The sequence below is a fragment of the Limulus polyphemus genome, unplaced genomic scaffold, assembly GCF_000517525.1.
Source record: "Limulus polyphemus unplaced genomic scaffold, Limulus_polyphemus-2.1.2 Scaffold1891, whole genome shotgun sequence".
NCBI lineage: Eukaryota > Metazoa > Arthropoda > Merostomata > Xiphosura > Limulidae > Limulus > Limulus polyphemus.
In genome coordinates, this window is record NW_013667501.1 from 173,433 (window position 1) to 195,023 (window position 21,591).

General features: G+C 35.5%; 1 protein-coding gene across 1 annotated transcript in view; it reads left to right on the forward strand.

Annotated features, from left to right (window-relative positions):
• Window positions 1–11,667: 11,667 nt before the first annotated feature.
• Window positions 11,668–21,591, forward strand: part of LOC106465273 (guanine nucleotide-binding protein subunit beta-2-like) — a 47,261-nt gene continuing 37,337 nt past the window's right edge. The window contains exon 1 of the mRNA XM_013925478.1: window positions 11,668–11,784. Coding sequence (XP_013780932.1) covers window positions 11,668–11,784 — 117 coding nt within the window. The remainder of the gene's footprint in view (window positions 11,785–21,591) is intronic.

The window sequence follows — 21,591 nt, forward strand, 5'->3', positions numbered from 1 at the left end:
TCTCTCTAGCACCAACATGAACTTACATACTCAGTTAGTCTTGACTCTTTAGCATACCCAAATTGTGCATTAATTACCCCAGTTAACTAGTAGGTGGTCTGCGACCACCCACAACAGTTGTCTGATTTGTCAACAAGAATAGCTCAAATTGCTAAAGAGTTGCTTTGTTATTCCTGTAAAAGAATCAGACAAGTAGGAACTTTTGTTTTCACACAAAATTTAGCTTGCTTCTTAGAAAAAGTTACATTTAGTAATTCACTTGTGTGCCTCACTGTGTCAGAAAATGGGAAGTATGAAAATCAGCATAATTTTAAGAAATTTTACTTTTTAAGTAAGGAGTGAAAAACGTATAGTAGATCTCCATACTACATACATCCCTCACACTTAAAGCCATTGAAAAACAAAGGAATGTGGGTCAACTTGAGGCACCAGGATTATCCAGAAAGAGATTTGCAACAAGTCATACCCACAGTTGTGGTAAGAAAACGTAGCATTTTGTAATAGATCAGTACACAAACACAAAGGTCAGTACAAAGGCCATCTATGTAACCGAGGTAACAGTATGCAAAACAATATATAGGTTGATTCTATGATATATCCATTCAACCATCAGATATCTGAAGCAGCTGAAGAATTAAGTAGGTATTCATGTTATTCCATACAAAAATATACTGGTCAAGATGCCAGACGATACACTGTTAAAACAGGCTGTATATGACACAATGGGGTGTTTTGCAACGGAAACTATCCTGCAGAGCTATTGTCAAGAAGCATAGCATGACTGGTTGTGTGACAAACTGTAACAACGTGGTGAGGCTCCAAAATCATTTTAATATAACATACTCAACTTTCAAGTGAGTTTCGTTAGTTATCTTTATTTTTAAGTATGGTGAGTTTGACAGTAATATTCAATAAATAAGGATTTAAGTAATGTTAAAGTTAACAAAAAGTTTTGCATTGTAATAAAAATGTATAGACTATAAAAAATCACAGATTTATGCTTTCTTTCAAAGTCTTCTAAACTTCCCACAACAATTTGTCATTTTACTTGGCATGAGATAGGTCTTGTCACGTTTTCATAAAAAATATGTTTCTTTATCCAATGGTATTTAAACATTGCCTGTTCCTATTTTAAAAGAAATCTGCATTAATGGTTGTTCTGATCAAGTGCTGTGAAGCCAAAAAGTATGTGAATAAAAGGTCATTATTATAAAATTTGGAAAATCACGATGTATTCCCAAAATATTATACTTTTCATAACATATAAACCTCTGTTTGGGACATAAAGGAAAGTATAAAAAATCTATAAGTGTGTTGTTTACACATGAAGATTCTCGGGACTATTTAGAAATGTAAGATTGAAAATTTTTTCTATGAAATTGCACTAAACAAATGATACAAAGTGACAATATATCAATTCCAAAATATTTTTGTAAAATTTATTGGAGACAAAGCCATATTCGGTTATGAGCTGTGTCCACTGTGGAGAATCAAACCATAGATTTTAAGTGTTGTAAGTCCGTAAACTTGCACACAAGGGGACACATTTATTAGGATAGAGATAAAAGTTTTAACTGGAAAAGATCAAACACCAACATGTAAAAAATAAGATCCTTGTATTGTTTACGATTTTATTAATATATAGGCAGGGGTAACTAACAGTGACCTGAAAGTCTCAACCTGATTAATAAGGCTATGGACCTCAGGCAGCACTTCCCTCAAAATATTACCAGCTTCAATACTGGAATTGTAGGTTTATTTTGAGATGACCATGGCTAACCGCATATGTAATAACTTCCTAGTTAACTCTAAGTATTGGTCTACAATACTGTCAATATTTCCAGTAAAGAGAACTTTCTCCGATTTTTCAAGAGTCTTCAGGCCTGTCTGGTTGTAAAGCTCTTTGAACTATACACCTATAGTGTTCATCAGCTTGCAGTAATAAGTTCTGTAGTAGTCCATTGGAGATGTTAATGCACGTGCTACAATCTCACCAGTAAAGCACTTGGGTGGTTTTCTCGTGTGTAAAATTTGAATTAGCTGTAAATTCAAGGAGTTGATTAATCCTGTTGCTTTATTGTATACTTGGCTGAAGCTTTCCTCTGTTTTTTACTTGAAGAGAGGTTTTGACACGCTTTACTGTAGCAAGCATTCCAGCAATAATTTGTATTTTCTTTTGCAAAGAGATGTTTAGGCACTCCATTCCCCCACCACTTCAGTGGCTAAGATTAGTTCTAGGATCGTTTTCCCCTTCTGAAATCTTTCCAGAAGTCTATTTGCTTAAGTTGCTAAATCTGATGCACTAGACGAAACCATCTTTTTCAAACTATGCAACACTGGCTCGTACTGGTTTGGCATTGACTGAATAACTGGGATATGAAAAGTCCACCTTGTACAGCACAGTGGTTTCATAGCAGTGTAGGATCTGTGATCTATTCGCAGACTTTGCTACTGTCCTGAACATTATATTGAGTTCCCTCATTGTCCAAACATCTGTTCCAATTGCAAAAAATCTCAACTCACAGGAAATGCTCTTAAAACTGCCTGAGTATCACAAAGAATAGAAAAAGCAAGTGTTTGTTTTTTCTAAGAAAAGCCTGTGAACCAGAGTATGGCATGACATATTTGCAGCACCATCGTATGTTTGCCTACAAAGACCAGAAAGGGGTAGATTGATGTTTAGTAAGACAAAAATAGCATCTTCACTGTGCTTACAATCTTTAAGAGGCAAGGTTTTTCTCCTGTTGCTGTGAAGCCAAAGTACTAAAGCTATATGTCAGTTGGTCAAGACTTCTGAATATAAGTCGTCACCACTATCTTATGCGACTGACAATCAGTATGTAGTGCAAACTTCTCTAGAGTTTTTTTTTTCAGTTTCTAAGTCATGAGGTTACAAATGTAGGGTCTGCATACTTGGTGATCAGTGACGTTTTGCCTCTGAAAGTTTTGCACAATGAAAGCATAACACTTTTTTCAATAAGGGCTGTAGTGGAGCCAAGAAAAACTTTTGAACCATTTCTGAAAATGGAGAGTCCTATTTGTCAACTTTTGATCTACAATGAACCTCGGGTTTGGTTGATGTGGCGTATTTCCATGGTCATCTATTTCCAACCTCCTAGATCTGTGGCTTCCGCCTCAATGTGCTGGGCAGATGTTGATGTCACCATCATTAGCCTCCTTACCTGCACATTCTCTTTCTCTCTGGCATACCTGTCTGTTTCTGCACCTCCTCCTACAATAAATATGACACCAAAAATATTAAACTCAGGTGCATAACCCCCTTAACACCGCTTTCTAAATCAGCTTAGAAATAGGGATTCTTACTTTATATAGGCGTTGAAAATTGAATGAAATAATAGTAGTTAAATAATATTATATGATGAAAATTTTTAACGTATTGTAAAATAACAACTTTTATAGCAAGAAAGTTTTATTATGCTTTACTCAAAATTATCTAGTATGTTTAATACTTTTAATAGGGATGGCAATGGTCTGATATTTACAGTTGTGATTTATCCTATCGAAAAACAGTTCAATCAACACTGACACTACACTGCTTTGCTTGGGAAAATACCTTATGTCATTTTTACCTCTTTATTGCTAACTCTTGGTCCACTTAACACTATTTCGGTGGCCCAGTAAAATGCTTTGATATATATAATGTAACCATATATTTATACATTTCTGCTTTCATAATCTGTAACTTATAAATATTAACCATGGGTTCCACATTCAATCTCCTTACGATTTAATAAAGAGAAAAAAAAAGAAATTTATTAAATGAGAATAATTATATGTGCATCTAGAACAAAATTCAAAGAATAATTTCATTCTTAGATAATATCTGGATCCCCAGTAGCACAGCGGTATGTCTGCAGACTTATAATTCTAGAAACCGGGTTTCCATACCCGCGGTGGGCACAGCACAGATAGCTCATTGTGTAGCTTTGTGCTCAATTAGAAACAAACATAACATCTGCAGAAAAAGCAATAATTAGTTTAAGTTAAAATTACTTTGTTTGAGAATGGATAAACTCCATTGTTTATAAATGAATTTTAACACAAAAATTCACTTAAAAACAATAAAGCCTCTTAGTGGCACATCAGTATGTCTACGGACTTATACCGTTAGAAACCGGATTTCGATACCCGTGTTGGGCAGAGCAGAAACAGCCCATTGTGTAGGTTTATGCTTAATTATAACCAAACAAAAACAATAAAAATGTCTCTGTTGTTATTATTCAGAATAATTAAATATCCCTAAGATTGTTTTAACCTTTTCTTTAAAATGTTTCAGAACATTTAAGCTGTGTTTTCCATAATGCTGGTTTTTAAGTAGCCCATAAACCTTTTAAGACATAAAAACTGTTTTATGTGACTTTAACAGTAAAATTACTAAATAATGTGAAAATAATTTTGTTTATTGTACTCCTTGTATTAACTGTGGAAATGTTTATATCTGTCAAACATCTAGAACCTTAAAAACATGATAAAACGAGACCACTGGTGGTTGTAAAACACATCCAGAGAAAACAAAGAGGAAAATAAAGGAAACAAGTTTTGTGACAGATTTGATTTTTATTACAACTTTGAATGTACAACATTTAGAAATGGGTAGGAGGTAACTCCATAGAAAGTATTCTTCGAAGCTGAATGTGAGATGGGTCCTATCTTCATGTAACATACAAAGACAGTAGGAACAAGAAAACTTTTAAGTACATTGAGTAATAAAAGTAATTACTGTGTGTGTGTGTTTATAGCAAAGCCACATCGGGCTATCTGCTGTGTCCACTGAGGGGAATCGGAACCCTGATTTTAGCGTTGCAAATCTGTAGACTTACCACTGTCTCAGCAGGGGGACGAATTACTGTGTGAAAATGTTAATGAAAATATGACAGTTGTTGAGGGACGATTGGACTCTTTAATTTTTCTTTTCTTATCATCTAATGTATTTTGTAAAATACAACCATTTATGTGGCAAAAGTGTATTGTCTTTGCTTACACATTATTCAGATATATGTATTATTTTACTTGAGTCTTCAGCTTCATAGCACTTTCACCAATGTTGAATTTAGAACACTCCCTACAGTTATATATATGTATATTACTTTTGTGTATGTGTCATAATTTTGTATTCTTTAGATATATACCAGATTTATATGTGCAATTCATTAGGTCACGTTGTATTTTTTGCTGATCCAGCCCTAAAATCTTTTGATTGAGTTAGCTAATCCAGATGTATATGATAAAGAACAAAATATAATGTATTGATCATGTTCGTAAGATATCTACTTTTCTTAGTAAATGTTGTTTTGATTTTGTTGATCTCCAAATCAAAATTGGAATTTAGGAAAGTAGATACTATACAAATCTTTGATCTTTATAGACTGATTCCTGATTAAGACATACTTTAGTATGAGTTGGTTTGTGGTTTGTGTGTTGAAATTGTCTTCAGTTCTGCATGTGCCAGGTTTTCATTTTCACTCTGTGGCGAGGTATCCTGCTATCGTACATCAGGTGGTTGGTTCTCTTCTGCTTATTTCTTTTCCATTTCAGGTTTCATTGTCTTCTTGGGTATCTGTCTCACCTATAGAAGACCTTGACCAGCTCTTTCGTCTATAGCCTTTGCTTTTGGCTCTTCTCTTCTCTACCTCATGAGGAACAGATATCTCTTTTCTGTTTGTTACACTCGGATACCGAGTATATATTATTCTATTTATTTTACCTGTATATCATAATGATTCTTTGGTTGTTTTTACTTCGTGAGCCTCCTTCTGTCCTGACTCCATGTTATTCCTCATCTTTCTTGGCCTACTTATCTTTGTGTCTCCTTACTATGGCTTCAGGTCATGGCCCCTTTATATTTCTCAAATTCAAATCTCTTATGTCCTTGATGTCTGCTTGAGATGATCTTATTTCTCTTTCTTGGCCTTTTTTATTACTAGCTATCTGCTTATTTTCGTCTTTCTTTACCCTGCTTTTAATTTTATCTCCGCCTTTCACCTCTTCACTGCAACTCTTCATTGCAACCCCGATTTTTCTTTGTTTGCCACTTCGGTTTTAGTTCTTCCTATACTGTCTCTACTTTGATTCATTTTCCTTGTTTTAGGGATTTCTTCTGTCACTTTGCTTTTATTATGGGTGTGTGCACCAATTATTTCTGTAATTTTCATCTTGCCTTTTTTCTTAAAGATCGGGTCTTTTGATCACCAATCTCAGACTCAATCACTCTGAGTCTAGATTGGTCCAATCGCTTTCTCTATTCCTACCCTCCTCCTGTTTCACAGACCTCTTCAAGGCCTTCGTTTGTTCATTGTACGATATCCCTTTCAGTCTGGGACCTTTTTATGGTTCTTCGAAGTCATACATGCTCCTTTGAGCCATTGGTCTTATGTTCCTTGTTTTATTTTTCTTAAGACATGTCTTCTTCTTTTCCTTGCTTGTGATTGTATTTGTTCATATATTTACGACTTAGACACCTCCTGTTCTCTATCTTAGGGACTAGTTGATGTTGTTTCCAGACTGCTCCTTTTCTGTAAATTCTTGGTTTTCCTGAAGGAGGTCAAATGATTTCTCTTATCTCACTCTCCTCGGTTATTGTATCATACAATTGTGACATTCCTGTTTGTCTTTTGTGTCCTGTATGGGCTGTTCGTTGCTATCTTCCTTGTGCTGCCCCTTTTCATGGAAACTGCCATCACCTATACTTACTTTGGCAGACCTACTTCTCTCTGGATTTGCCCCTTCCACTTCCTCTTGTTGGATTCGCCATCCATCCATCTTACATACTCTTTGGGTGAGTCTGAGTGTATGCAATTTAGCATCTTTAGATTTAGCATATCACGACCTCTCTTGCCTCTTTACGTTGCCAGCCTTTAGTGAATATCTAGGAGGCTGGTATCTGGACTACACCAAAAATATTCATCTCACAATTTCATGTTCCTCTGGTTTTGCCTCCCTCCATAGCATTCACTAGTCTACCCAGAGGCTCTAGTTTGGTGAACTTACCCTGATGAGTTTTCAGTCATCTCCTTGTCATTCATGCATGTGTACCATTATTTTGTGCTCATTCTAACACATTACAAAATTATCACAAAAGCAAACAAAGAAGAAGGCATTACACGGCAAATGAATATCGAATAAAGAACTAACCATTACTTTCTTAGTGTTTAATGCCATCAGATCTTGCTAGGTGTCCAGTGTTGTTTCACAGGGAATACTTACTCAAAACCTGCATCAAGTATGGAAGAATGTAAAACATTAAATCCATCTGCTACTGTTCAGTGTCCACAGTTGAGAAAGAGTTTTCTATAAGACTGCCTTAATACTAAATATAGTACTGCCTTTACAACTGGCCCATGCTTGCTTTCTTTGGTCATAGTAACTCATTGCACTGTCTCTCAATGTGGGCCCAATTGCAGATGATTGTACCTAATGACAGTGGTCCATGCACATTCTCTGGTGTTCTCCCCAGTGCATATTCCTCCCCACTTTGTTCTTCTAGTGGCTCACTGGAGAACCCTTACTACAACAGTCCCAAGCTAGAGGTGTCGATATGGGGAGTTTACTCTGCAAGTGGTGCCTTCTCCCAAATAAGAGACTGGTTGGCCCAATTATCATTTGAGATATAGGACTGGAGTGTTGCCTGAAAGTATAGTACAGAACATCACATTACAAGATCTCCCAAGCAGCTTACAGTGGATATGTCTAGCCAGATTGGATATGGATTTATTCCAAGATGAAGACGAGGCTCCTCCTCTCTCCACCTGTCATCATAGTTTGTATTTTATATATGTATTTCAACAAGTCAGAATGGCCTAAAACCTTATCCACACTACAAATTCTAAAGTTCTGCCCATCTTGGGGCACATTGCCGCTGGCACTATATTTTCCTGAGTTTCTTTGCTCTACTCTCTCTGAATATATAAATCAGTAACAACAAATTGGGTGAAGAGTATTCTCTGCTTGAGAAAATGTTGTTTCCCACTGTTTACTGCTCCAATAGGCGACCACTGGTCTGATGGAAGTCACATCCCATGGATTTTTCCATTTCTGTCATTATTTCAGAAAGGAGATCAACTTTTTAATTGGTCTGTACTGGTTACTCATTTTCAGTATAGCTTCTAGTATTTAGTGGTGCAGAGAGATAAGTAATATTTCTCAAGTTAACATTTTCATTACATGAAAATGTATTGCTGCCCAACATTCTGCTATTCCTTCCCATTTCTGGTGCATTTTGTTTGCCTCAACAAGAATAAGCCCAGGATCATGTGCTGGTACTCAGGGGGATTGCTGCACATGGAAGTTGTGTCATCCTTCTATTTGTGGAGGGCTACAACATTATCGCAGCTACAGGTCTATGATGACTATGCCATAGCCTGCACAATACACGCAATCATGTGCAGGAAGAGAAGGTTGTTCAAGACTTGTAGCATTCACAGAAAATTCCAAGGCAGTTCTGTGCGAGATAATAGTTCTTTATCGTGCAGATACGTAAATATTTATATGAACTACATTTTCAGGTAAAGAAAATGTTAACGTTTCACTGACTAAAAGTTTGAAAAATAGAGGAAACTGAAACAGTTCTTTGAGTTGGTGTCTGGAGGTGTCACCAGACGTAGACGTAATGATCAAGCCGACAGAACAGTATATGGAAGCCCATGGAGATAGTATAGCTAGCAAGTCCAAGAATTTTCAGTTAAATTTGAAACCATTAGTGGCTGACCAGAAGCAGGAATTTACCAAATGTTATAGGAGGTTAATAGACAGAAGGGAGTAGAGATGCTATATTTGTTATAAAATGGGACACACTGCAAAGGAGTGCTAATCCATTACCAGCAAACAACAGCAGAAACCTCAACATAAAGCAGCTATTTACAAAGACGGTGCTGGTAAGAAACAAGAAAAGAGTGACTGGTACTATGGATGCTGCTGGCAGAAAGAAGAGAATCAAGACTACTTGTCAAATTCAATACAAGAAAGCATGATCGATTGGTGCATGACTAATGGTCAACTCAAGTTAGCAAAAGGATCAACAGTGCCAATAGTGACAAATATCAAGAGATGCCAACAATTCATAATATGCCAATATATGAAGGCTATGTTGGGAACAAGAAACTGAAGGTTCTACGAGACACTGGGTGCATTAGTGATAATCAATCTAGTATAAAATGATCAGATGACAAGCAAGGTATGCCTATGTATGATAATTGATGGGACAGTGAGAAATTTTCCCATAGCAAAAATAAAGGTGGATACTCCATATTATGTAGGAGACCTTGAGGCCATGTGTATCAAGGAACCAGTACATGACTTGGTAATAGGAAACATACCAAGTTGTAAAAACTTTGAGGAACTAGACAGAAAGGAGATTGATGAAGCATCTGCTCACCACTGGAGCTCAAGAAAAGAAGAGCAAACAAAACATCAAGCCCTTGCAAGTGTCAAAAGGTGACATATCAAATTTAGGTTTACAGGAACTGAAGGAAGCACAGAAGAAAGATTTTTCACCGCAGAAACTTTGAAACAATGCCCAGGAGAAAGTCGAGCACAAAACAAAGGGGGAAGATACTTATAGAATAGAAAATCTATCAAGGCAGTTATACTGGGAAGTTAAACAGATCATAGTACCAACAGAATACCAGACTCAAGTGATGAAGTTGGCTCATGAATCAATTGTAGGTGGACACCTAGGAGCAAAGAAAATGTCAGACAGAATCACCAGTAATTTCCATCGGCCGGGAGTCATCAGAGATGTGAGTAGAATATGCAGGTCATGTGGCATCTGCCAAATAACAATACCTAGAGAGAAGGTAGCGATGGTGCCACTGGGTTAGATGCTTCACATAGAAGAGTCATTCAATAGAGTAGATGTGAACTTGATCACACCACTACCACCTGTTTCTGACAAGTGCAACCAGTTAATGCTGCCAGTAGAAACCCTCCTAGCAGTGTTCTGCAGAGTAAGCTTTCCAATTGAGTAGCAGAGGGACTCCGTTTACCTCAGAACTGATGCAAGAGGTGAGCACTTGACAACTCTTTACCACCCTGTACAACCCCAGGTGTAATTGACTTTGTGAGAGAGTCAGTGGAGTTTTAAACAGCATGCTAAAGAAGACCATGTGACTTGGACAGGTACTTGCAAGCAGTATTATTTGCTTATTGAGAAGTTCCACTAGCAAGTACAGGATTTACACCCTTCGAGTTACAGTACTGATGAACAGTACGAGGTTCGATGGAAATATTGAAAGAGTTACGGCTGGGAGAAGAAGAATCAGAAGTAAGGAACACATACCAGTATGTGTTAGACCTCAGAAACCGACTGGAGGAAACCTATCAACTCACTCAACAGAACTTGTATGCAGCTCAAGGCAGTCAGAAGCATTTCTATGACAAGAAGGCCAAGAATTGATGTTTAAATGTCGAATAAAATTTCTTAGTTCTGCTACCCACAGACAACAACAAACCTACCCTGCAGTGGAAAATACTTTTTTTAGGTGTAGGAACTGGTCAACAGAACAGACTATAACGTGAAAGTGTATTGCAAAACCAAGATCTACCACGCTAATCTGTTGAATAGGTACCTTGAGCGGGAAGAAGATATAACAGGTGCAGCTATTGAGGCACAGATGGACGTTACAGATATGGCAGTCATAGACACAGAACCAGAAGATGGTGAATTTGTCATAGAAGATGAAAACCTACTAGATCTAAGACTGCTGAGTGAAGATGAGACATACAAAGACGTCAACATAAGTGAAAAACTGACTGGCAAGCAGAAGACAGACCTACAAGAGCTAATGTGCCAGTATGCAGGTAGGCTAGGCAAGATATTCTTGTGCAACACAAGATCGAAACTATGTCCAAGGATCCTGTCAAAATGAAGTCCTACCAGATACTTTATGTGATGAGAAACCTGATCAAGCAAGATAATGTTCTAGGTAATGTAAGAAGCTGGAATCACTGAGCCTTTAGGTTTTCCTACTGTTCACCAGTCATAATCGTGTAGAAGAAGGATAGCTTAAACTGGTTCTGCATAGACTTCTGGAAGCTGAACCTCGTGACGAAGTTCAACTCCAAACCTATGAGATACCCAGAGGCTATCTTGGCAAAACTAGATGGGGCCAAGTTCTTTTCCAAGATCAACCTCAGTAAAGGTTATCAGCAGATCCCAATGGGGACAGGATCTAAAGAGAAGACAGCCTTCGTGACACAAGACATATGTTACCAGTTTAAGAGGATGCTGTTTCAGTTAGTCATCTCAGCAGCAATATTCAACCACATGATGAGGAAGATGTTGCACAAAACCACCAACATCAAGCATTATGTGGACGACATCTTAACCCACACAGCCAGATGGGAAAACCACTTGAAGAAACTTAGAGATCTGTTCATGCGAGTGAGGGCAGCAGGTCTGATCATCAGACCATCTAAGTGCTGGAATTTGTTGGACACTAGATGGGTGACTAACAGATTACCATGGAAGAAGAGAAGCTATCCTGCTTGCAAGATGCACCAGCTCTGATGACCAAACAGTAAGTCAGATCTTTTCTGGGGTCAGCAGAATACTACAGGAAGCTCATCCCAAACTACACTGAAGTTGCTGCACCACTGACTGACTTGACCAAGGAACAACCACAGCAGATTGTATTCTAGTAGTTAACGAATATGTTAGGAATGCCAGACTTCAAGAAACCATTCATCATTCAGGCCAATGCTTCAGACATTGTAATTGAAGCAGTATTCCTACAAGAATATGAAGATAGACTGTTTTCTCTAATGTATGTAAAGTAAAAAAAAACTGCTGAGTAGTGAGACAAACTTCTCTGTGATTGTTAGAGAGCATCTAATCATCAAATTTGCTATCCGAAAGTTCCAAAACTACCTCTACAGGAAGGATTTCGTCATCCAGATGGAACACCAGCTCCTTGTATACATCCAGAAATGCAAAATCGATAGTGCATTGAAGCCATCAAGGGGACTGCAAATGTTGGTGCAGACTGTATGATTAGAAAACAGTATTTGTATATAATGTAAACTAATATTGTAAATATTTTTTTTGAAGAGGGGTTTATTGTTACATATCCACAACTGTTCATTTTAACTTTAATATGAGAGTATTATTTAGATTATATTATGCGATCATTAAAGTAAGTTAATAAAAGTGAAAGTAAAAAGTGAAAAAGTTAGACTGCGTGATTGTGAGTTTAGCTATAAAGAGTATATAGAGGCGATTTCTCAAGTGAAAGCATCACAGCTTGTATTTTAATAACACAGACATAGGAGAATAATTTGCCTTGTCAAAGGGTGTTCTAAAGTAATTGAACCCGTCTGAATGGAATTTGTCTAAAAAGAGACAATTATTTAAAGCTATGGATACAGTAATTTTTGTACACATGTTTGACTTCTTTTGAATATATTATTTTAAAATAGGCCTAATTTATTCACTTTCAACTCACTCTACGTCCTCTATATAAGTTTCCTGTATGGAAAATAACTATAGGTTTATATACATTATCATGGCCTTTATTTTGGTGTTTTTTTTACCAAATATTGCCACATTTTCTTTAAGCACTTCATACACCTGTCCTTGTCACGTTTATTGTGATGTGAAGGATTTTCTTGTTTAGGCTTTCCTTATTCTTCAGGAATATAAATTTGGAATTTTCTGTTACTAATAGTCGTGATGTTTCTGATTCTTGAGAATTTACGATGGAATGTTAATATTTTTGGAAATCACTTCACTTTTTTATGGGCCTGGCATGGCCTGGTGGTCAGGGTGCTCATCTTACAATCTGAGAGTTCTCGGGTTCGAATCCCCGTCACCGAACACGCTCGCTCTTTCAGACGTGGAGGCGTTATAATGTGATGATCAATCCTAATATTCGTTGATAGAAGAGTAGCCCAACAGTGGACGATGCGTGGCGTTGACTAACTGCCCTCCCTCTAGTCTGTCACTGATAAATTACAGACAGCTAGCACAGATAGCCTTCGTGTAGCTTTTCGTGAAATTCAGAAAAATCCAAACCAAAGCAATCTTCCTCATGTTATATGTATTTGTTACGTATTTAGTTTGTTTTTGAAGAATAAGTTTACAAGAGGATATTAGTAATTCAGCTCTGACCCTCATAGCATGGATAAAAATTCGCAGAAAAGTTCTTCCCAATTACTCACACATAAAATAAACAAAGTTCTTTAAAGAATCTAAAGAAAGAAATTCAAGCTACAAGTAACTCAGTATGGTTTGCAGTTTACCCTGTTATTTTTTCTCATTTTCCAGATTTTCTTTGTACAACAGTAATGTTCTGAGTCGTTTGATCCCAGAGACATTTACAGTTCTTATATTCCTTGTTTCATCAATCCTCTTTTTACTGCAGATTTTGGTGGTGTTTGTCTACCTAACCAACATCTTTTTGCCTTGATTCATGAATGGGGAACAGTTACTAACTTTTCTTTCTATATTGAGTCAATGTTTTTTGTTTGTTTTTTATTTACCGTTTGGAGCTGGAACAGCAAGTTTTTGATTCTTAAGAACATGTTTCTGTTGTTGCCTTCTCTCAAGCCATATTGGGTTCTGTGTTATCATATCTTATGCTTAATGAAGTCTTAAATCTCTTCCTTCTAGAACCTCGATATTTATTTCTTTGTTTCAAGTGGAAGCTCCTCATCTCTGTTTTCGTTTATTTTTCTCTCTTTTTTTTCTCAAACGGAATGTTCATTTTCTTGTTCCTCAAGGTGCAAAAGTAGTTTTAGGATCTGAATTTAGAATGTTAATTTCATCTTTTGTTATTTTCAAGTAAATCAACATTTGGCATTGTTTTTACATAAGGAATTTTCTACAGTTGTGGGCCCATCTTAAAAACGATTGATGGATATCAAAGACCAATATAGCCTGTGTTTTTTCAGTTTTCTGATACATTTGCTGCTTTATATTTCCTTTTATTTTATCTTTCAGGGCAAAGTTTTTCAGGTTCAAAACTTTCCCTTCAAAAAAAGGTTAATCTAGTAGTAAAAACTTTAATTTGTGAGAAAGAATGATTGAAATTCAGTGGTGGAGGGTTCAATGGAATTCTAAGGACCGTACTTTAAATATTAGTCCAACCACCATTCCAAAGCTCTTGGATTAAATATTAGTCCAACCACCATTCCAAAGCTCTTGGATTAAATATTAGTCCAACCACCATTCCAAAGCTCTTGGATTAAATATTAGTCCAACCACCATTCCAAAGCTCTTGGATTAAATATTAGTCTAACCACCATTCCAAAGCTCTTGGGTTAAATATTAGTCCAACCACCATTCCAGAGCTCCTGGATAAAAAAAAAAGTATCGGGGTATCTGTCACTGAAAAGATAAGTTTCGCTAAATGGTTTTGAATAAATCATATTCCAAGAAACAAAAGATGCTAAAGATAATAGAGTTATAATGAAAAGAAATACTTCCTGACAAAGCGAAATCTGTCAACTTTGGGATTCTAATTGCACTAACATCAAAGGCAGAAGCTATAAATATCTCTGAAAAAAACTTATTAGGACCCATAGATGTACAAATATCTGTGTAGAGCGTTGCTGTGAAATTGAGCGATTTATAGTTCATCCAAGACTGACAAAACAGCTTTAAGGAGAAATTAGTTTCTTTCTTGGCTCATGACTGTGTGGACGAAAGAATCAACCAATGGTTGAGATAATGACAAAAAAAGAACGTCCTGTTATGAAGGAGTTGTGGCCAATACCACTTCAGAAACTCAGTTCTAATTGGAGAGTCAAAAGATTTCCTCTGACTATCCTATCTCATTTTTTGCTAAAATGTGACTGTTCTGTCCTATATCATATCATGTGTCTTGTTTAGTTGGGGCAGTGCTATAAGAGAAGTATATCTGTGCACCTCATTTTAAGTCACAAACTTTCAAACTGTAGTTTGCAGATTCTGTCTTTAAATTTGATGACGAGGAAGCCGCTTTTTACAAAATTAAAGTCTGGAGACGGCTTGACTGGGTAATGAAAAAAAATTATGTAGGGTGCCTGAGGATGACATTGTCTTGTCGAAACGTTGTACATTTAAAATAAAGTTTTTTACATTACCCAGTTAAACTGGCTCCAAACTTTTAGATTCTGTTTTTTGTATGATAGATCAAGGTACCACAAATCTCAATGGGTATATAAAAGGATAAACTTATTTTGTTTCTTGTAAAATTTGGGCTGAATAGTAGATAACAAACGTTTTTTGAAGTACATTAGTTCTGAAGACCTTTCTTTTTTCCATTTTGCCAGGTTTGGTTCAGTTACAGACTTTTGACCCAAATTTTGCTGTTATTCCAAAGATGAGCTAAATGCCAGTAGTTAAGTAACTGGGCATGGTCAATTTACGTTAAACGTTTGTTTGTTTGTTTATAATTATGCACAAAGCTACACAAGGGCTATCTATGCTCTACACACCACGGGTATCGAAACCCGGTTTCTAGCGTTGTAAATCCGCAGACATACCGCTGTGCCGCTGGGGGCACATTAAACGTATCAATAGCTATTCTGATGTTTCAGCAGTAATACAAAAATCATGATTTGGGAATTGTTTTTCAATATGGCTCAATATATTTTGTATTCGAATCCAAATTCAACCACGTATACTCATGCTTCATGGTTCGCCATTTTTAATCAGTTATTTAAATTATTGTATACCTTTATTGGAATATTACAGCAGATAGTATGCTTTCGATTATCCTGTTCATATAATTAGTTTGAATTAAAGTTTTTGTATGGCAAAATATTTCTTTTAAATTACTGGTTAACTAAAGATATCAAATAAAATGTCATTTGTTTCTTAACATAAAAGTGGCTTAAAAATTGTAAAGGTATATTTTTTATTAGTAAAATACCTTCAATAATGAACTACTTACTGTACGTTTAAGATTTTATATAAATAATGCCAAATGTTCTGCCTTAAAAATTCAGTGAATTTTTGTTGAAATCGTAATAAAATATGTATACCTTTAAAGTTTCAGAAAAATGTACCTCATCAGTATGTACGAAGGCTAGTGATTTTGTAAGTGTACATTCTCCCTTTTGTATAAACTTTCAAATTATTCTGATTCATTGTAGGGTATAGACATTGCGCAAATGATGAATATTGTAAGTTTTCCTGTTATATGTTTTCAATTTAAATTTAAATGATACAGAAAAACAGTGTCTAATCTTCAACAACAACAAAATAAAACTGATATTAAAACAATATCAATACTAAATTGAAACAACTAGTATTTATGTTCTATCACAGTGAATGTCTATGTGTATAGTGACGTTTAAGACAACAATTACAGCTATTAACTATGTACTGTATTCTCCATATTCTATGTAATAGGTAAATACAGATGTAGCTGTGGTATCACACACTGTGAATCTTCAGCTCTATTATACATATTCTGTGTCATAGTTAAATATAGCTGTAACTGTCTAATCATGAATTATTAACGTCTTACTCTATTCTACGTGACTTTGGCAACCTAGTTTTTCGTGTTAGTTAAATGCAGCTGTAACAACGGTATTATGTTTATTGTGCATGATATGTGTGATATTTAAAATACAGCTCTAACTGCCCTAACATGAACTATTAACTTTGAACTCTACACGTTATGTGTAACAATCAAATGCAATAGTAACTGTGGTTTGGTGAACTACTAAATTCTATGTGATTAAGCAACCTTGTTCAGTGTGATAACTAAATACGGCTGTAACTATTTTATTAACACTATTCTATATCTTATGAGTCATATTCAAATATAGCTACAAGTGAAACTGTGGTATCATGAACTGTTAATTTGTCACTTTATTAGCTTAGGTTCACAAAAACAAACAAACCCGAACTTCTATAAGTAATTTATCAAAGTATGTTTATATACAATTAAAGCGTTTGCAGCAATAAGACACAATAACATAATATTGTTCACATTGCAGAAGTGACATTGGTGTTTTACCTGGCAAACATTTAAAACGAATTCGGTAAGTGTAGTTCATACATGTTCATTTCCGCAAGTTCTGCATTTTTCCATGGTAATTAGTGGGCCCGTGTGTATCAAAATGTCAAGGCCGGTTTTTAGTCCCAGTCCGTTGCTGTGCACTGATTACTTTTTAAGTGGCTGAGACACTTATTAAGTTACTCTAGACTAAGTTAATTTATATATATGGCTTAATTAAACTGTCTCCTAATCTTTGGAGAAAGTTCCAGACATTAAGGCCACAACACAATTGTTTAGAAACTTCTAGATTAAAATCCGGCCTTCCTAGCATTTTGTGTCCATGTTACAACCGTTATTTTAGTTGATTTCATATCTAAAAGTCGAAAAATTAGTGAAATTTCGTTTCTGTATAGCAAAAACAAAATCATCTTACGCACTTTCTTGCGTTATAAAGGGGACGATAAAATTCAGTCAGACAAGAGTAGCCCAAGAGTTAATTAGCTGCCTTCCCTCTAGTCTATCAGATCAAAATTAGGGACGATTATGTACAAAAAACTTTAAAAGAAACAAGCAAACAAAACAAAGGGAACAGCGTATTTCTTATAAAGAAAGTATAAACTAAATTATTATTTTTCGGATTAACTCACATACGTGTACTTCCTATGGAGAGTCTTAACAAATGAAATGTACCTCAGCTTTAAAATTAATTATGATTTTCAACTAAATATCAGTAAAAATATGAAATTATCAACTTCGAAACCATCTAAACATCTTGCCAATCATTTATAATAGAATTTTTCTTCTTCGATAAGACCTGAAGAAGTCTAGTAAATCCACTCTTGAAATGTTTTTAGAAGTAGTTCCCAAGTAATTAGAGACCTGGGAATTTTCTTCTGGTGACATTTTACTCGTTTCTCATACTATATTTGGGTTATATTATTTTTGTTTGAAAGTTACATACTTATTTCATATTAATAGAAGATCCGCAGACCATTCATCATGTTGTGATTTGTTACTAAGAGCGACGTTGCTGGTGCAAACCGTTCATCGTGTTGTGTTTTGTTACTAAGAGCGACGTTGCTGGAGCAAACCGTCATCGTGTTGTGATTTGTTACTAAGAGCGACGTTGCTGGAGCAAACCGTTCATCGTGTTGTGTTTTGTTACTAAGAGCGACGTTGCTGGAGCAGACCATTCATCACGCTATGCATTATTACTAAGCGTGCAACGTTTTCCACTGCCTGGTGAAGATGTCGATAGAATAACGCCATTTCTCAGTACACACGCCCATATCTACTGTTTTATTTATCACTTTATAACAGGTGTCGACATTTTTTGTTAAACTTAAAACAATTTATGAAATTTATTCTTATGTCGTGATATATATGTGCTTACATTTTGGTGTGGATTAGATATTGATAAAAATTTCAAACTTCCGAACATTCACACCGTCAGATATGATTGGCTCCTAATTCTACGAACATTCACATCGTCAGATATGATTGGCACCTAATTCTACGAACATTCACACCGTCATATATGATTGGCTCCTAATTCTACGAACATTCACACCGTCAGATGTGATTGGCTCCTAATTCTACGAACATTCACACCGTCAGATATGATTGGCTCCTAATTCTACGAACATTCACACCGTCAGATATGATTGGCTCCTAATTCTACGAACATTCACACCGTCAGATGTGATTAACTCCTAATTCTACGAACATTCACACCGTCAGATGTGATTAGCTCCTAATTCTACGAACATTCACACCGTCAGATATGATTGGCTCCTAATTCTACGAGGGTGTGAATGTTCGTAGAATTAGGAGCCAATCATATCTGACGGTGTGAATGTTCGTAGAATTAGGAGCCAATCATATCTGACGGTGTGAATGGTCAGATGTGATTAACTCCTAATTCTACGAACATTTTTCTTTTCTTTTTACAGTTAACTTATTGCAATACCCTTGTCTTGTTGTGTTAAAATGTTTTAATGGTATATTATCGATATTATGATTCATTGACGAAAATACTTATAATAATCTTTGTATTTTAGATAGAATAGTCATATCACACACTATTCTGTGTGAATTTTTTTATCTTCACGTTTATAAAGCGGTTATTTCCAGTTCTCAAGGTTCAATTCAAACACAATATGTAATATGGCAGCCATCATTTTAAAAAGAAGTGAATATGGCTATTTTTCTTAAGATAACAGTACAAAACAACAATAATAGTCAGTGAGAAATAATAAGCCAACGCATTCAGCACACAAGATATATATATATGTGTACTCTCGTTCACTAATCTACGTACAGAAGCCATATAATAAATGACTAGGAACAAGAAGAACTACTACTGACATTTTCTGGCTTTGTCACCATGGTTGGATACAAATATATATAAAACTACTGTTTAAACAAAGAAGAATAATTTAAAAACATTTAAAGTGGAATATGTATTTAATAAAATAGAAGAATAAACAATAGCCGTAAAAAGAATGGGCTTATTCTATATATTGAATACTATATTTATCTTGTCATTGATCAAAACTGTTTTTATATTTTGATTTTGGTTCTTAAAGCCGTTACCACATTTTTGCAACTTTTGAAATTTTGTTTTTTAAAATAAGAGAGCTGCAGATTTCTCTTTAGTTATCAGTAAGAATTGTAAGGCAATACTAAAATAATAGGTTTTAAAAATCTATAGATCTAGTATGTTCTATGAATAGTATATCACACCGAAAGATCTATTATTGAAGCATGCTCTTCTAAATTTGCTTATTACTAATTCTGCTTTTTCGTTATTTTGGACAAGTAGTTTAGGTTGAAGGCACAAAAAATCACTGTAAATATATTGTGGATCAACATACCAGTGACTCAGTGGTGTTCTATGCCACATCAAAATTATGATTATGTTAATTAGAAGTGATGTAGCTATATAAACCAGTTCTAACTTGAATTATTACTCCCGACAACGGTAGCGTAGAAAGTCATCGAAACATGTAGTTTATTCTTGTGGCTGTGCCCTGTTTTTAATAAATCTTATTTAATGTGCAAATTAGGTAGTTGTATATATTTTCAATTTTTTTTTAAAGAAAGTTTCATTCCGAACTTAAAACAAGCAAAAATTGTTGTTTTATGTAACTACAAGGAAACTCAAAGGCATACTGTCCCAAAACTTAGTGTTTCTAAGGGTTAATGAAGCTCATTGAACATTAAAACGCGTTGATGCAACTGGTTAAAAAAAGAAAGTGATGCCAAAAAACAACAACATCGGGCCGTCTTAACAAGTATGGAGACCCTTGGGCTCGGACTAATTTCGGGGAGGACCCATACCACCGTACAAACTGCTACATATGGTGTATATTATTATTAGTGTAGTAGTGATAATGCAAAACACATTAGCTAGATAATTGGCATTCCACAGCGATGACTCACTCTTGCCCGCTGTGCCATGGTTCCTATAGATCCATTTGTTAAGATGGCCCTGTTCAGATGAAGTGCAGTGTTACTGGAAGAATGTTAGCATCAAATTAATTCAAAAGTTCCCAGAAACAAAAACGGAAATACTTGATAAGCGTGGAGTTAGAATAGAACTGTTAGCAATACAACTGTTCGAAGACAGTTGCAAGAAAATACTTTTATGGAAATGTTATAATAAAAAAAAGCCTAATATTTTTTAATTTTACCAAGGATCTCAAACATTAGAAAAACAAATGGTTTAATGTACTATGTACTGACGAAATAAAGCTTGATATTTTTTTTTGGAAACTAAACATTTTTCTGCGGAGATGTAAATAAGTGTGCGTAAGTAAAACAGTGAAACATGGTAGTGGACCAGTAATGCTGTGAAAACTGATTATTTTAGAAAGAAGGAACATTATCATAACATCCTAGTTCGTCACAGTGGAGTGCATTTTATAACCTTCATGAAAACTTGAATATTGTTAGAGACTACAGACCCGGCGGTAAAGACTCCATTAAGAAGGGGTGGGAGCTTATTATGCAAATGTCCAAGTCAAACAAAAATCACTATTTAAATGTTATAAGCTTGACAGGTGAGGTCACTATAAATACATAATGTAAACCAAAGAGGGCACGCCCGGCACCGCTCTAACAAAAATGTAAAGTTGACCAAAGTTTAGCAAAAGTACTGGAAAGTTCTAGAACGGTTTGTATTATGAAGAATAAAACTGTAGTGGGGGGGGGGACACTAGTTTGATGAAGCAAAGTTTTAGAATATCACCACCGTTTCTCGTAACATTGGCTTTTTATTAATATTATACTTTTAACCAATATAGTATATGTAAGTTCAAGAGCAAGATAATAGTTTACTTTCTATCACAATAATGATGCCCCAATTTCTTTCTAATAAAAAAGTTTTATTTTAGAACCATTTAAAGAAACGATTCTGAGCTAGTTTTAGAACAAATGTATTGGAACTTACTAAAAACACAGTTCACTGTGCCACAATATAAGATCAATTCAAAAAAACTACTGCCATAAACATTCTTTTGAGATGTATCGGTGCATGTGTTCATAAGTGTAGTTATGTGGCTTCCCTTGGCTAAGTTCATAGGTTTCCGAAAAACCATACATCGCTGATGACTGTAAGAAGCTGAAGCCGTTTAATTTCTTG